The following is a 16,608-nucleotide window of genomic DNA, read 5'->3' on the forward strand; positions in this document are numbered from 1 at the left end:
GGGCTGCAATGCTACAGCCGTGGCTCAGTGGGTGCAGCGCCCCTGCCTACTGAGTCAGCAGGGTCCACAGGTTCAAATCCCACTCCAGAAACCCGATAATGCAGACTGACGCTCGCCATGCAGTACCCAGGGAACGCCGCACTGTCGGAGGGGCAGTACTGAGGGAGTGCCGCACTGTCGGAGGGGCGGTACTGAGGGAGCGCCGCACTGTCAGAGGGGCAGTACTGAGGGAGCGCCGCACTGTTGGAGGGGCGGTACTGAGGGAGCGCCGCACTGTCGGAGGGGCAGTATTGAGGGAGTGCCGCACTGTCGGAGGGGCAGTACTGAGGGAGCGCCGCACTGTCGGAGGGGCAATACTGAGGGAGCGCCGCACTGTCGGAGGGCCAGTACTGAGAGAGCGCCGCACTGTCGGAGGGGCGGTACTGAGGGAGCGCCGCACTGTCGGAGGGGCAGTACTGAGAGAGCGCCGCACTGTCGGAGGGGCGGTACTGAGGGAGCGCCGCACTGTCGGAGAGGCAGTACTGAGGGAGCGCCGCACTGTCGGAGGGGCAGTACTGAGGGAGCGCCGCACTGTCGGAGGGGCAGTACTGAGGGAGCGCCGCACTGTCGGAGGGGCGGTACTGAGCGCGTGCCGCACTGTCAGAGATGCCGTCTTTCGGGTGAGACGTTAAACCGAGGCCCCGTCTTCCCTCTCAGGTGGATGTAAAAGATCCCACGACCACTATGGGAAGAAGAGCAGGGGGAGTTCTCCCCGGTGTCCTTGGCCCAATATTTATCCCTCAACCAACGTCACTAAAAAATAGATGATCTGGTGTAATTAACTTGCATTTCTATAGCGCCTTTCACATCCTCAGGATGTCCCAAAGGGCTTTACAGCCAATGAAGTACTTTTTTTGAAGTGTGGTCACTGTTGTAATGTAGGAAATGCGGCAGCCAGTTTGCGCACAGCAAGCTCCCACAAACAGCATTGTGACAATGACCAGATCATCTGTTTTTAGTGATGTTGATTGAGGGATGAATATTGGCCCCAGGACAGCGGGGGAGCTCCCGCAGCTCTTCTTCGAAATAGTGGCCTGACGGAGCCTCGGTTTAACATCTGATCCGAAAAACGGCACCTCCTACAGTGCGGCGCTCCCTCAGTGCCGCCCCTCCGACAGTGCGACGCTCCCTCGGTGCCGCCCCTCCGACAGTGCGGCGCTCCCTCAGTACTGCCCCTCCGACAGTGCGGCGCTCCCTCAGTACCGCCCCTCCGACAGTGCGACGCTCCCTCAGTACCGCCCCTCCGACAGTGCGGCGCTCCCTCAGTAATGTCCCTCCCAAAGTGCAGCGCTCCCTCAGTACCGCCCCTCCGACAGTGCGGTGCTCCCTCAGTACCGCCCCTCCGACAGTGCGGCGCTCCCTCAGTACCGCCCCTCCGACAGTGCGGCGCTCCCTCAGTACCGCCCCTCCGACAGTGCGGCGCTCCCTCATTACTGCCCCTCCGACAGTGCGGCGCTGCCTCAGTACCGTCCCTCCGACAGTGCGGCCTTCCCTCAGTACTGTCCCTCCGACAGTGCGGAGCTCCCTCAGTACTGCCCCTCTGACAGTGCGGCGCTCCCTCAGTACCGCCCCTCCAACAGTGCGGCGCTACCTCAGTACTGCCCCTCCGACAGTGCGGTGCTCCCTCAATACTGACCCCCCGACAGTGCGGCGCTCCCTCATTACCGCCCCTCCAACAGTGCAGCACTCCCTCAGTACTGCCCCTCTGACAGTGCGGCGCTCCCTCAGTACCGCCCCTCCGACAGTGCGGCGCTCCCTCAGTACTGCCCCTCTGACAGTGAGGCGCTCCCTCAGTACCGCCCCTCCGACAGTGCGGCGCCCCCTCATTACCGCCCCTCCGACAGTGCGGCGCTCCCTCAGTACCGCCCCTCCGACAGTGCGGCGCTCCCTCAGTACCGCCCCTCCGACAGTGCGGCGCTCCCTCAGTACTGCCCCTCCGACAGTGCGGCGCTCCCTCAGCACTACACTGGGAATGTCGGCCTGGATATTTGCGCTCAAGTCTCTGGACCGGGGCGTGAACCCACGACCTTCTGCCTGAGTGCGAGAGAGAGAGAATGCTGCCCACCGAGCCACTGGATGACACGGAGGTGGGGTGGGGAGCGGGGGGGGTAATAAAGAGGAAGGAAGAGAGAAAGGAACAGGAGCGGGAAAGAAAGAGGAGAGAACTCGGCATCTGGTTCGCTTTTACATTCCCGTGCCAGCTACTTTGGACTGCCGCCACCCTCTGCATTCCCACCTGGCGCTGCTGCTCACTCGCACGGCAAGCGCCCGCGACCAGCGCTCGGCTAATCTGGCCGCGTTTCCGGAGGACTACCCAGCGGACGAAAGCCTTGCCGGCGGATGCGCTACCCGAGCCCGCGCCGGCCGGGGACGGACTGAGCCCGTTTTTTTTTTGTGCTGCCGGCCTGAAAATTTTACTCGCAGGGGCCCAGGCGGAAAGCTCTTGCTTTGAAACCCGGCCCCGCAGCTGGAACTGTTTGACCTCTTCTAATTTAGCCTTTGATACGCCAGACAATGGCGTGCTGGCTGAGGCGGGCGGGGGGGGGGGGGAACAGGACAGCATCTGTCACAATGAAATATGGATTTCCCCCTGTCCCACCCCCCCCACCGCCCAGTCTCTCTCAGACGCACACATCTCCCGCACAACCAGCACTCTCAATCCCATTTTAGCAGGTCGACTGAGCTCTGTTGTAATGGCTCGGTTCCAGGGCAGCGATAGACGCCAGAAATGCCAGGCCCAATTTTCTGAGACACTGATCAGGGTATAATCAGTGGCGCCTACAGGGCTGGGCTTTTTCACAGGGTCGGACGCTGCTTTAGTATGCAACTGGTTCAAGCTGCCGCCTTAACCCTTCGAGAGCTGGGCAGCACAAATAGAACGTGAATGAGAAGTAACAGGGGGCCGGGGGGGGGGGGTGGCGGGTGGGTTATCCATATTTAGGTTTCATAGAATATAGGAGCAGGAGTAGGCCATTCGGCCCCTCGAGCCTGCTCCGCCATTCAATGAGATCATGGCTGATCATCCAAATTCGGTACCCTGTCCCTGCCTTCCACCCATATCCCTTGATCCCCTTAGCCTTAAGAAATATATCCAACTCCTTCTTGAATGAATTGGCCTCCACTGCCTTCTGTGGTAGAGAATTCCACAGGTTCACCACTCTCTGGGTGAAGAAATTCCTCCTCATCTCTGTCCTAAATGGCTTACCCCTTATCTTTAGACTGTGACCCCTGGTTCTGGACTCCCCCGACCATCGGGAACATCCTTCCTGCATCTAGTCTGTCCAGTCCTGTTAGAATTTTATAAGTTTCAATGAGGTCCCCTCTCATTCTTCTAAACTCTAGCGAGTACAAGCCCAATCGACCCCAAGATTCACCAGACTGATACCTGGGATGACGCATACAAGCCTAGTGCTCATAATTTAACCCTTTTAGCCCCCCGCCCCCCCCCCCCCCGGTATCATTCTGGTCAATCTGCGCTGCTCCCCCTCCGAGGCCAATAGCTCCGTCCTGAGGCGCGGGGCCCAGAACTGAACCCAGTTACTCCAAATTGGGGTCTGACCAGAGCTTTATATATTTGTAGTTTTTTACCCGCTACGTTTGACTCCTTGTTGGGACTCCTCCGTTACCTCGCCCTAGTGGCCCTTCTTTGTCTGAGAGTTTTGAATGCAGGCGGGCACCGGGCCCGAGTCCAATCCCGTCCTCATCCTAAAATCCAGGGATTGCTGCAAAGTCAGCAGGGGAAAAGGAAAAACCCTTGCATTTCTATCGCGCCTTTCACGACCTCAGGAGATCCCAAAGTGCTTCGCGTCCAATTGCACAGTTCCTTTGAAGTGTGGTCACTGTTGTAATGTAGGAAGTGCCAATTTGTGCACAGCAAGCTCCCACAAACAGCAATGTGATAATGAGCAGATCATCTGTTTTCAGTGATGTTAGTTGGAGGGTAAATATTGGCCCCAGGACACCGGGGAGAACTCCCCCCTGCTCTTCTTCGAAGTAGTGGCCGTGGAAGCTTTAGTACCCACCTGCCTTGGTTCAACGTCTTATCTGAAAGACAGCAGCTCCGACAGTGCGGCGCTCCCTCAGTACCGCCCCTCCGACAGTGCGGCGCTCCCTCAGTACTGCCCCTCCGACAGTGCGGCGCTCCCTCAGTACTGCCCCTCCGACAGTGCGGCGCTCCCTCAGTACTGCCCCTCCGACAGTGCGGCGCTCCCTCAGTAGCGCCCCTCCGACAGTGCGGCGCTCACTCAGTACTGCCCCTCCGACAGTGCGGCGCTCCCTCAGTACCGCCCCTCCGACAGTGCGGCGCTCCCTCAGTACCGCCCCTCCGACAGTGCGGCGCTCCCTCAGTACTGCCCCTCCGACAGTGCGGCGCTCCCTCAGTACCGCCCCTCCGACAGTGCGGCGCTCCCTCAGTACCGCCCCTCCCACAGTGCGGCACTCCCTCAGTACAGCCCCTCCGACAGTGCGGCGCTCCCTCAGTACCGCCCCTCCGACAGTGCGGCTCTCCCTCAGTACAGCCCCTCCGACAGTGCGGCACTCCCTCAGTACCGCCCCTCCCACAGTGCGGCACTCCCTCAGTACTGCCCCTCCCACAGTGCTGCGCTCCCTCAGTACCGCCCCTCCGACAGTGTGGCGCTCCCTCAGTACCGCCCCTGCGACAGTGCGGCGCTCCCTCAGTACCGCCCCTCCGACAGTGCGGCGCTCCCTCAGTACCGCCCCTCCGACAGTGCGGCGCTCCCTCAGTACCGCCCCTCCCACAGTGCGGCACTCCCTCAGTACCGCCCCTCCGACAGTGCGGCGCTCCCTCATTACTGCCCCTCCAACAGTGTGGCGCTCCCTCAGTACCGCCCCCCCACAGTGCGGCGCTCCCTCAGTACTGCCCCTCCGACAGTGCGGCGCTCCCTCAGTACCGCCCCTCTGACAGTGCGGCGCTCCCTCAGTACCGCCCCTCCGACAGTGCGGCACTCCCTCGGTACCGCCCCTCCAACAGTGCGGCGCTCCCTCAGTACCGCCCCTCCGACAGTGTGGCGCTCCCTCAGTACCGCCCCTCCCACAGTGCGGCGCTCCCTCAGTACCGCCCCTCCGACAGTGCGGCGCTCCCTCAGTACTGCCCCTCCGACAGTGCGGCGCTCCCTCAGTACCGCACCTCCCTCAGTGCGGCGCTCCCTCAGTACCGCCCCTCCGACAGTGCGGCACTCCCTCAGTACCGCCCCTCCGACAGTGCGGCGCTCCCTCAGTACTGCCCCTCCGACAGCGCGGCGCTCCCTCAGTACTGCCCCTCCGACAGCGCGGCGCTCCCTCAGTACTGCCACTGGGAGTGTCGGCCTGGATTATGGGCTCGAGTCTCTGGAGTGGGGCTCGAACCCATGAGCCACGGTTGACTGGCTGATTCCCAGCCCAGACCCCAGGCGTGCTGAGGCAATATTAAGTTCCCTTCATTGGCATCCTGACTGCGATCAGCTAATTCTGCAGTGAATATCACTACGCAACATCTGGCCACCTGTTCCTCACGTGGGATCGTAGCCCACGAGATTTCCCTTCCCTGTTAACGATGATTTGATTTAAAGCCCTGTTATTGGTCTAGTGGAAAAACCTACCACCAATACAACAACAACATTTATACAGCGCCCTTAACGTATTAAAACATCCCACAGCGCTTCACAAGACTGCTTTTAGACAGAATTCAACACCAGTCCACATAAGGAGATATTCGGACAGGTGACCAAAAGCTTGGTCAAAGAGGTGGGTTTTAAGGAGCGTCTTAAAGGAGGAGAGAGAGAGGCGGAGAGGTTTAGGGAGGGAATTCCAGAGCTCGGGGCCCAGGCGGCTGAAGGCACGGCCGCCAATGGCGGAGCGATGGAAATCGGGGGGATGATGTGCAAGAGGACGGAATTGGAGGGGCATAGAGATCTCGGAGGGTTGTGGGGGCTGGAGGAGGTTACAGAGATAGGGAGGCGGGGTGAGGAGGGATTTGAAAAGGATGAGAATTTTAAAATCGAGGTGTTGCTTAACCGGGATCCAGTGTAGGTCAGCGAGCGCAGGGGGCGATGGGTGACCCTACGACCTGTGACTCGGAGGTTAGAGTGCTAACAATGGGCCAAGCTGACACTTAGGGGTAGATTTTGCCGAACCTGTCGGGAAGAAGGTGGGACTTCCCCTTTCGGGTTTTTGACCCGCCTACTTCGACATCCGGCCAATCCGCGCGATTTTCCCTTGATTGACCTTGTTGAGCCCGCCCAGCGGGCTCAGCAGGCCAATTAAGGGCCACCCGGCAACAGGTGACGTCACAGACTGAAATTTCATCTGTCAAGAGTTCTTGACAGATGAAATACCAGTGTTTCACAGCTGTTTGAAGCTGTCAAACACTGACAGTCTGAGTTCTGACATGAGTCATTCTGCACAGACTCAGTTAGAACTCTTACCGGCACTCAAAGCTGAAGCATGTCACTTTTCACAGATCGCAGCCGTTCAGCTTTAAGTACCGGCTGAGTGAGGCGCTCCCGACGGCTACAGGAAGAAAGGCTGTTAAGGTAAGTACAGGTAAATAAAAGTTCTTTACACACTTTAGACACACCAAACACACTTACATTTGCACTCATGCACCCATCACTCACCTGAGCGCCAATATCACAGAATCACAGAAACCCCACAGTGCAGATAGAGGCCATTTCGGCCCATCGAGCCTGCACCGACACATATCCCACCCGATCCCCGTAACCCCTACACCAACACATATCCCACCCTATCCCCGTAACCCCACGTATTTAATCCCCCTAACACTAAGGGTCAATTTATCATAGCCAATCAACCTAACCCGCACATCTTTGGACTGTGGGGGGAAACCGGAGCACCCGGAGGAAACCCACGCAAACACGGGGAGAATGTGCAAACTCCACACAGACAGTCACTCGAGGCCGGATTCGAACCCGGGTCCCTGGCTGGGCAGTACTGAGTGAGCGCCGCACTGTCGGAGGGGCAGTACTGAGGGAGCACCACACTGTCGGAGGGGCAGTACTGAGGGAGCGCCGCACTGTCGGAGGGGCAGTACTGAGGGAGCGCCGCAGTGTCGGAGGGGCAGTACTGAGTGAGCGCCGCACTGTCGGAGGGGCAGTACTGAGGGAGCACCACACTGTCGGAGGGGCAGTACTGAGGGAGCGCCGCACTGTCGGAGGGGCAGTACTGAGGGAGCGCCGCAGTGTCGGAGGGGCAGTACTGAGGGAGCGCTGCACTGTCGGAGGGGCAGTACTGAGGGAGCACCACACTGTCGGAGGGGCAGTACTGAGGGAGCGCTGCACTGTCAGAGGGGCAGTACTGAGGGAGCGCCGCACTGTCGGAGGGGCGGTACTGAGGGAGCGCCGCACTGTCGGAGGCACGGTACTGAGGGAGCGCCCCTCTGTCGGAGGGGCAGTACTGAGGGAGCGCCACACTGTCGGAGGGGCGGTACTGAGGGAGCGCCCCTCTGTCGGAGGGGCAGTACTGAGGGAGCGCCGCACTGTCGGAGGGGCGGTACTGAGGGAGCGCCCCTCTGTCGGAGGGGCAGTACAGAGGGAGCGCCGCACTGTCGGAGGGGCAGTACTGAGGGAGCACCGCACTGTCGGAGGGGCAGTACTGAGGGAGCGCTGCACTGTCGGAGGGGCAGTACTGAGGGAGCACCACACTGTCGGAGGGGCAGTACTGAGGGAGCGCTGCACTGTCAGAGGGGCAGTACTGAGGGAGCGCCGCACTGTCGGAGGGGCAGTACTGAGGGAGCGCCGCACTGTCGGAGGGGCAGTACTGAGGGAGCGCCGCACTGTCAGAAGGGCGGTACTGAGGGAGCACCGCACTGTGGGAGGGGCGGTACTGAGGGAGCGCCGCACTGTCGGAGGGGCAGTACTGAGGGAGCGCCGCACTGTCGGAGGGGCGGTACTGAGGGAGCGCTGCACTGTCGGAGGGGCGGTATTGAGGGAGCGCCGCACTGTCGGAGGGGCAGTACTGAGGGAGCGCCGCACTGTTGGAGGGGCGGTACTGAGGGAACGCCGCACTGTCGGAGGGGCAGTACTGAAGGAGCGCCGCACTGTCGGAGGTGCGGTACTGAGCGAGCACCGCACTGTGGGAGGGGCGGTACTGAGGGAGCGCCGCACTGTCGGAGGGGCAGTACTGAGGGAGCGCCGCACTGTCGGAGGGGCGGTACTGAGGGAGCGCTGCACTGTCGGAGGGGCAGTACTGAGGGAGCGCCGCACTGTCGGAGGGGCGGTACTGAGGGAGCGCCGCACTGTCGGAGGGGCAGTACTGAGGGAGCGCTGCACTGTCGGAGAGGCAGTACTGAGGGAGCACTGCACTGTCGGAGGTGCCGTCCTGCAGATGGTGAACCGAGGTCCTGTCGGCACGTTCTAGTGGGCGGATCTACTTGGGGAAGGAGCAGGGAGCTCTGGCCCAACATTCCTTCCTCAACGAAGACCAACCAACACAGATTAATTGGCCATTCATCGCGTTGCTGTTTGTGGGATCCTGCTGTGTTCCAAATGGTAGACATATTTGCCTGCCTAACGGTCACATAGAAAAATAGGAGCAGGAGTCGGCCATTCGGCCCTTCAAGCCTGCTCCGCCATTCAATATGATCATGGCTGATCCTCTATCTCAATACCATATTCCTGCTCTCTCCCCATATCCCTTGATGCCTTTTGTGTCTAGAAATCTATCTATCTCCTTCTTAAATATATTAAGTGACTTGGCGTCCACAGCCTTCTGTGGTAGAGAATTCCACAGGTTCACCACTCTCTGAGTGAAGAAATTTCTCATCTCAGTCCTAAATGTCCTACCCCGTATCCTGAGACTGTGACCCCTCGTTCTCGACCCCCCCAGCCAGGGGAAACATCCTCCCTGTATCCAGTCTGTCTAGCCCCATCAAAATTTTATACGTTTCAATGAGATCCCCTCTCATTCTTCTAAACTCCAGTGAATACAGGCCTAGTCGACCCAATCTCTTCTCATACGACAGTCCTGCCATCCCAGGAATCAGTCTGGTGAACCTTCGCTGCACTCCCTCTATGGCAAGTATATCCTTTCTTAGGTAAGGAGACCAAAACTGCACACAGTACTCCAGGTGTGGCCTCACCAAGGCCCTGTATAACTGTAGTAAGACATCCTTGCTCCTGTACTCGAATCCTCTTGCAATGAAGGCCAACATACCATTTGCTTTCCTAACTGCTTGCTGCGCCTGCATGTTTGCTTTCAGTGACTGGTGTACAGGGACCCCCAGGTCCCTCTGTACATCAACATTTCCCAATCTGTCTTCTTCTTCTTCTTCTTCTTAGGCAGTCCCTCGGAACCGAGGATGACTTGCTTCCACATTAAAAATGAGCTCGCAGGTGACTGATTAGCCCAAGGCGGGACCTGCAGTCTCTGTCACAGGTGGGGCAGACGGCGGGTGGGTGGGGTGCTTGGGCTGACGTGCGCTCCTTGCGCTGCCTGCGCTTGGCTTCCGCTTGCTCCCGGCGAAGAGACTCGAGGTGTTCGGCGCCTTCCCGGATGCCTCTCCTCCACTTTGTGCGGTCTTGGGCCAGGGATTCCCAGGTGTCGGTGGGGATGTTACACTTTTTCAAGGAGGCTTTGAGGGTGTCCTTGAAGCGTTTCCTCTGCCCACCTGGGGCTCTCTTGCCGTGCCGGAGCTCCGAGTAGAGCGCTTGTTTTGGGAGTCTCGTATCGGGCATGCCATTTAAGTAATACAGGAAACTTTCGATTTACCGGCACCTAAATAACCAGAAATCTCGGTTAACCGGCAAAATTCAGGAGTAGGTTCAGGTAAGTTTTATTACTTGCCTTCCTCCATCTGTTGCTGTGCAAGGGTGTGGCTGCAGCTGTTGCTAAGCTACAGAGACGCTTGGAACTTGTGGCCATTGTTCTGAACCTGTTGCTAAGCAACAGGGTTTGTTGCTTTATACGGAGCTCTCAGCTCCGTATCTTTCACTATAGCGCTCGGTTATCCGGAATTTTTGATGAACCGGCACCACGTCGGTCCTGTCGGTGCCGGATAAAAAAAAGTTTCCTGTACTCTGCCTTTCTGTTTTTCCTACCAGAGTGGATAACTTCACATTTATCCACGTTATACTGCATTTTCAAAAGTAATCGATTGCTTGAAACTGATTGACGCGCCTGTCTTTTTGCACAGATTTATTCGCCTGATCACACCAGTAACAGCTACACATCGAATCCATCCACGCCCGTGGGCTCGCCACCATCTCTGACAGGTAAGCACGGAATGCTACAGACTTGCTCTCTTGGCTCGGGGGGTGGGGGGGGTGCAGTTTCTCCGGGGGAAAAAAAATAAACGGCGGATCATTTCGGGGCCTTTTCCTCCATCTTGTTTTCTCCTGAAGGTGCACGACTGGGGTTCAGTTTCTCCGCCCCCCCCCCCCCCATACCTTCTCCCGCGTAGACATTCAGGTGCGCGCCTACGGGAGCGCCATCAGCCCATGTGCCAGTAGGGAGCAACACAGCCGAACCAACCCTGTCCTCACCTGATGTTCGCACGCGCACTTTCCAGGAGGGGTGATTGGATAGTGATCAAGAGCAAAAGGACAGGCTGTTATATTCTCCCTCCCTCCGTCCCCCCGTCCCCCACTTCAGGGATGACGATCCCATCCTGGCAAAGACCTGGGATCTTCCTGATTTGTGTGGTTCAGTGCCAGACTTGACGGTGTCATTAAAAATGGGCCGACAATGGGGAATGTTTTGTCGCATGTGAGGTAACTTAGTTCCCTTTGTCTTGCACCCTCTTCACCAGGTTTACAAGCGTTAGACACAGTCAAAGAACATGATTCCCATTCTGTGCCGTGCTTATGATGACCACTCGCACATGCGGTAAAGTGGCCTGTACAGAGTAGGTATCCCGAGCACCTGGTCCTTGCTGTACGGAAACCCGGTCATGTAAGAAAGATCAAAGGACAAGAAAGGGCACTCCGCCCATCGAATCCCATCCCTCTAGTCCTCTAACTCTCCCATTGAAGCCCATCCCTCTAGTCCCCTAACTCTCCCAGCGAAGCCCATCCCTCTAGTCCCCTAACTCTCCCATCGAAGCCCATCCCTCTAGTACCTTAACTCTCCCATCGAAGCCCATCCCTCTAGTCCCCTAACTCTCCCATCGAAGCCCATCCCTCTAGTCCCCTAACTCTCCCATCGAAGCCCATCCCTCTAGTCCCCTAACTCTCCCATCAAAGCCCATCCCTCTAGCACCCTAACTCTCCCATCGAAGCCCATCCCTCTAGTCCCCTAACTCTCCCATCGAAGCCCATCCCTCTAGTCCCCTAACTCTCCCATCAAAGCCCATCCCTCTAGTCCCCTAACTCTCCCATCGAAGCCCATCCCTCTAGTCCCCTAACTCTCCCATCGAAGCCCATCTCTCTAGTCCCCTAACTCTCCCATCGAAGTCCATCCCTCTAGTCCCCTAACTCTCCCATCGAAGCCCATCTCTCCAGTCCCCTAACTCTCCCATCGAAGCCTATCCCTCTAGTCCCCTAACTCTCCCATCGAAGCCCATCCCTCCAGTCCCCTAACTCTCCCATCGAAGCCCATCCCTCTAGTCCCCTAACTCTCCCATCGAAGCCCATCCCTCTAGTCCCCTAACTCTCCCATCGAAGCCCATCTCTCTAGTCCCCTAACTCTCCCATCGAAGCCCATCTCTCTAGTCCCCTAACTCTCCCATCGAAGCCCATCTCTCTAGTCCCCTAACTCTCCCATCGAAGCCCATCCCTCTAGTCCACTAACTCTCCCATCGAAGCCCATCCCTCTAGTCCCCTAACTCTCCCATCGAAGCCCATCCCTCTAGTCCCCTAACTCTCCCATCGAAGCCCATCCCTCTAGTCTCCTAACTCTCCCGTCGAAAACCATCCCTCTAATACCCTAACTCTCCCATGGAACCTCATCCCACTCATATCCTTAATCTCCCATCGAAGCCCATCCCTTTGGTATCGTAACTTTCCCACTGAAGCTCCTTCCTCTAGTAACCTGACTCATCCATCGAAGCTTGTCTCTTGGCTCAGGTGTCCCGATCCAGAGACTTGAGAACATAATCCAGGCTGACACTCCCAGTGCTGCACTGTTGGGGGTGTCGGCCGACTTTTGGATGAGATGTTAAACCGAGGCCCGGTCTGCCCTCTCAGGTGGACGTAAAAGATCCCACGGCCACTATGTTGAAGGTGAGTTCTCCCTGGTGTTCTGGCCAATATTTATCCCTCAATCAACATCATTAAAACAGATGATCTGGTCCAGAAACTTAACTGGACCAGCCACATAAATACTGTAGCAACAAGAGCAGGCCAGAGGCTGGGTATTCTGCGGCGAGTGTCTCACCTCCTGACTCCCCAAAGCCTTTCCACCATCTACAAGGCACAAGTCAGGAGTGTGATGGAATACTCTCCACTTGCCTGGATGAGTGCAGCTCCAACAACACTCCAGAAGCTCGACACCATCCAGGACAAAGCAGCCCGCTTGATCGGCACCCCATCCACCGCCTTAAACATCCACTCCCTCCACCACCGGCGTACCGTGGCTGCAGTGTGTACCGTCTACAAGATGCACTGCAGCAACTCGCCAAAGCTCCTTCAACAGCACCTCCCAAACCCGCGACCTCTTCCACCTAGAAGGACAAGGGCAGCAGGTGCATGGGAACACCACCACCTCCAAGTTCCCCTCCGAGTCACACACCATCCTGACTTGGAAATATATCGGCTGTTCCTTCATCGTCGCTGGGTCAAAATCCTGGAACTCCCTCCCTAACAGCGCTGTGGGAGCACCTTCACCACACGGGACTGCAGCGGTTCAAGAAGGCGGCTCACCACCACCTTCTCAAGGGGCAACTAGGGATGGGCGATAAATGCCGGCCTTGCCAGCGACGCCCACACCCCATGAATGAATTTTTTAAAAAATGATCACATTGCTGTTTGTGGGAGCTTGCTGTGCGCAAATTGGCTGCCGCGTTTCCTACATTACAACAGTGACTGCACTGCAAAAAAAGTACTCCATTGGCTGTAAAGCGCTTTGGGACGTCCTGAGGTGGTGATGGGCGCGGGGTGGTGAGGGAGCGCCGCACTGTCGGAGGGGCAGTACTGAGGGAGCGCCGCACTGTCGGAGGGACAGTACTGAGGGAGCGCCGCACTGTCGGAGGGGCAGTACTGAGGGAATGCCGCACTGTCGGAGGGGCAGTACTGAGGGAGCACCACACTGTCGGAGGGGCAGTACTGATGGAGCGCCGCACTGTCGGAGGGGCAGTACTGAGGGAGCGCCGCACTGTCGGAGGGGCAGTACTGAGAGCGCTGTACTGTTGTAGGGGCAGTACTGAGGAAGCGCCGCACTGTCGGAGGGGCGGTACTGAGGGAGCGCCGCACTGTCGGAGGGGCAGTACTGAGAGCGCTGTACTGTTGTAGGGGCAGTACTGAGGAAGCGCCGCACTGTCGGAGGGGCGGTACTGAGGGAGCGCCGCACTGTCGGAGGGGCAGTACTGAGGGAGCGCCGCAGTACTAAGGGAGCGCCGCACTGTCGGAGGGGCGGTGCTGAGGGTGCGCCGCACTGTCGGAGGGGCGGTACTGAGGGAGCGCCGCACTGTCGGAGGGGCAGTACTGAGGGAGCGCCACACTGTCGGAGGGGCGGTACTGAGGGAGCGCCGCACTGTCGGAGGGGCGGTACTGAGGGAGCGCCGTACTGTTGGAGGGGCAGTACTGAGGAAGCGCCGCACTGTCGGAGGGGCGGTACTGAGGGAGCGCCGTACTGTCGGAGGGGCGGCACTGAGGGAGCGCCGCACTGTTGGAGGGGCGGTACTGAGGGAGCGCCGCACTGTCGGAGGGGCAGTACTGAGGGAGCGCCGCACTGTCGGAGGGGCAGTCTTTCGGATGAGACGTTAAACCGAGGGCCCCTGTCTGCAAGACGGCGGGCGAGTGTTGCGTGGAGTTATTATAGCGTAGAGGAGATAGTATCACTTCTGCAATCAGGAAATAAAGTTATGAAAATAGAATTCAACTTTTAAAACATGTACAGTGAAAAAAAAATTCTCTTGGTTCCCCCAGTGTGGTACTGAACAGAAGATAGAAAGACTCCCATTTCTCCAGCACCTTTCACCACCTCAGGACGTCCCAAAGCGCTTTACAGCCAATGAAGGACTTTTTTTGAAGTGTGGTCACTGTTGTAATGTAGGAAACACTGCAGCCAATTTGCGCACAGCAAGCTCTCGCAAACAGCAATGTGATAATGACCGGATCCTTTGTCTGAGCGATGTTGGGGGAGGCCACGACACCAGGGAGAACTCCCCCTGTTTGTTGCAATTTCCCGCTTAAGGTGTTATTATATCTTTGTTCCCTGGGATTGTGCACTACACGTAAGGCAGTATTTACTAGCCATCTCTAGTCGGTCTGAGGGCATTAGCAGACAACCGTGTAGCGCGGGAGGAGTGAGCCTTGGCTCAGTGATACCTTTACCCCCTCTGGGTGTGGAGTTTATGGGTTCGAGTCCAATCCGAGCAGAGACGAGAGTTCCGGTCTCTGAATACTGGATTGACGTCCATTGAGTTACTTGCGTCCGATGGGAGTGGATAGAGGAATCCCCATCGCATCGAAACATAGAAACATAGAAGATAGGAGCAGGAGTAGGCCATTCGGCCCCTCGAGCCTGCTCTGCCATTCAATGAGATCATGGCTGATCATCCAAATTCAGTACCCTGTCCCTGCCTTCTCCTCATATCCCTTGATCCCTTTAGCCTTAAGAAATATATCTAACTCCTTCTTGAATATATTTAATGAATTGGCCTCAACTGCCTTCTGTGGTAGAGAATTCCACAGGTTCACCACTCTCTGGGTGAAGAAATTCCTCCTCATCTCAGTCCTAAATGGCCTACCCCTTATCCTTAGACTGTGACCCCTGGTTCTGGACTCCCCCGCCATCGGGAACATCCTTCCTGCATCTAGTCTGTCGAGTGCATCTAGCCACTTCTCTTGTGCTCGCTGACCTACATTATCTCCCGGTCCAGCAACGCCTTAATTTAAAAATTCTCATCCTCGTGTTCAAATCCTTCCGCGGCCTCGCCCCCCCCACCCCGCCCTTCCTATCTCTGTAACTGCCTCCAGCCCTACAAACCCTGCGAGATCTCGGCGCTCCTCCAATTCTGGCCTCTTGCGATTGCCATCGCTACACCATTGGCGGCCGTGCCTTCAGCCGCCTGGGGCCCCGAGCTCTGGAATTCCCTCCCTAAACCTCTCCGCCTCTCTCTCTCCTCCTCCTTTAAGACGCTCCTTAAAACCCACCTCTTTGACCCAAGCTTTGGGTCACCTGCCCTAATATCTCCTTATGGCATAGTGGCAGCACGGTGGCATAGTGGTTAGCACTGTTGCCTCACAGCGCCAGGGACCCGGGTTCGAATCCGGCCTCGGGCGACTGTCTGTGTGGAGTTTGCACATTCTCCCCGTGTTTGCGTGGGTTTCCTCCGGGTGCTCCGGTTTCCTCCCACAGTCCAAAGATGTGCGGGTTAGGTTGATTGGCTATGATAAATTGACCCTTAGTGTTAGGGGGATTAAATACGTGGGGTTACGGGGATAGGGTGGGATATGTGTTGGTGTAGGGGTTACGGGGATCGGGTGGGATATGCGTCGGTGCAGGCCCGATGGGCCGAAATGGCCTCTATCTGCAATGTGGGGTTTCTGTGATTCTGTGATGTGGCTCGGGGGTCAGATTTTGGCCGATAATCGCTCCTGTGAAGCGCCTTGGGACGTCTTACTACGTTAACGGCGCGGTATAAATGCAAAGTTGTTTTGTGCTTGACTCGAGAAGGCACAGATTTTCCTTCCGTTGATTCCATCTGACTTTATTTCATCATTTTACGTAGCTCAAGGGGTGGAGGGCGGGGGGGGGGTGCGGTGGTTTGGCTGGTAAGTTAAAACCAGCAAATTGGAAGGTGCAAGAAATGAATATGAGCCTGTCAGTGTGCAGATATTCTGAGCAGGTGCACCAAGTTTTTCTTGTGGAGTCACGGGCTGGAATTCCCTGTGTGCCGCCGCTCTGCTGGGAATTCCCATTAATCCTGCTCTTAAGCGGACGCTCGAGACAACTGAATGAATGAAGTTTTCTGACAAACAGGTTACTCGCTGGACGGGAATTGTCTGTAATCGCTGTGCCCCTGGTGGGGTCCCGAGGGAGGGGACTGTGCATCGCCAGCTGCTCCACTCGCTCCAGCCCAGCCTTTGTCGGAGGCCAGTGAGGGGCCTCTTCCTTTTTTTCTCCGCCTTTTGTTGCCCTGAGGCGATGCGACTGCTTTGATTAACTGAGACTCGCTGTGATGGGGCTTTTATTTTTGAACGTGGGTGTGGGGCGGGGGAGCCTGACAAACTCTCGTTGGTTGGGACAGCCCGTCTGAACCTACAATGAATCACTGTAAAAATATTCTTTTTTTTTGGAAAAAAAAATTGCAGCGCGGGATACCAGAATGATGATTTAACTCGCATACTGGTAGCATGACCGACAGTAACCTCCCGAGACTGTCCTAGGGCTGCGCTCTAAATGTTGTTCAGTTTGCCTCTTAACGGTTCTGTTTTAAAAAAGGAACAACGAAAG

General features: G+C 57.2%; 1 protein-coding gene across 2 annotated transcripts in view; it reads left to right on the top strand.

Moving 5' to 3' along the window:
• The window catches only part of LOC147086540 (transcription factor 12-like), a 233,789-nt gene that overhangs the window by 155,450 nt on the left and 61,731 nt on the right, over positions 1-16,608 (top strand). For both annotated transcript variants that reach the window (XM_085978654.1, XM_085978655.1), the window contains exon 6: positions 10,187-10,265. In XM_085978654.1, the coding sequence (XP_085834780.1) occupies positions 10,187-10,265 (79 nt within the window). The remainder of the gene's footprint in view (positions 1-10,186; positions 10,266-16,608) is intronic.

This window comes from Somniosus microcephalus, unplaced genomic scaffold (genome assembly GCF_052327205.1).
Source record: "Somniosus microcephalus isolate GS21.2 unplaced genomic scaffold, FLI_Smic_1.0 unresolved_chr7, whole genome shotgun sequence".
NCBI classification, from domain to species: domain Eukaryota; kingdom Metazoa; phylum Chordata; class Chondrichthyes; order Squaliformes; family Somniosidae; genus Somniosus; species Somniosus microcephalus.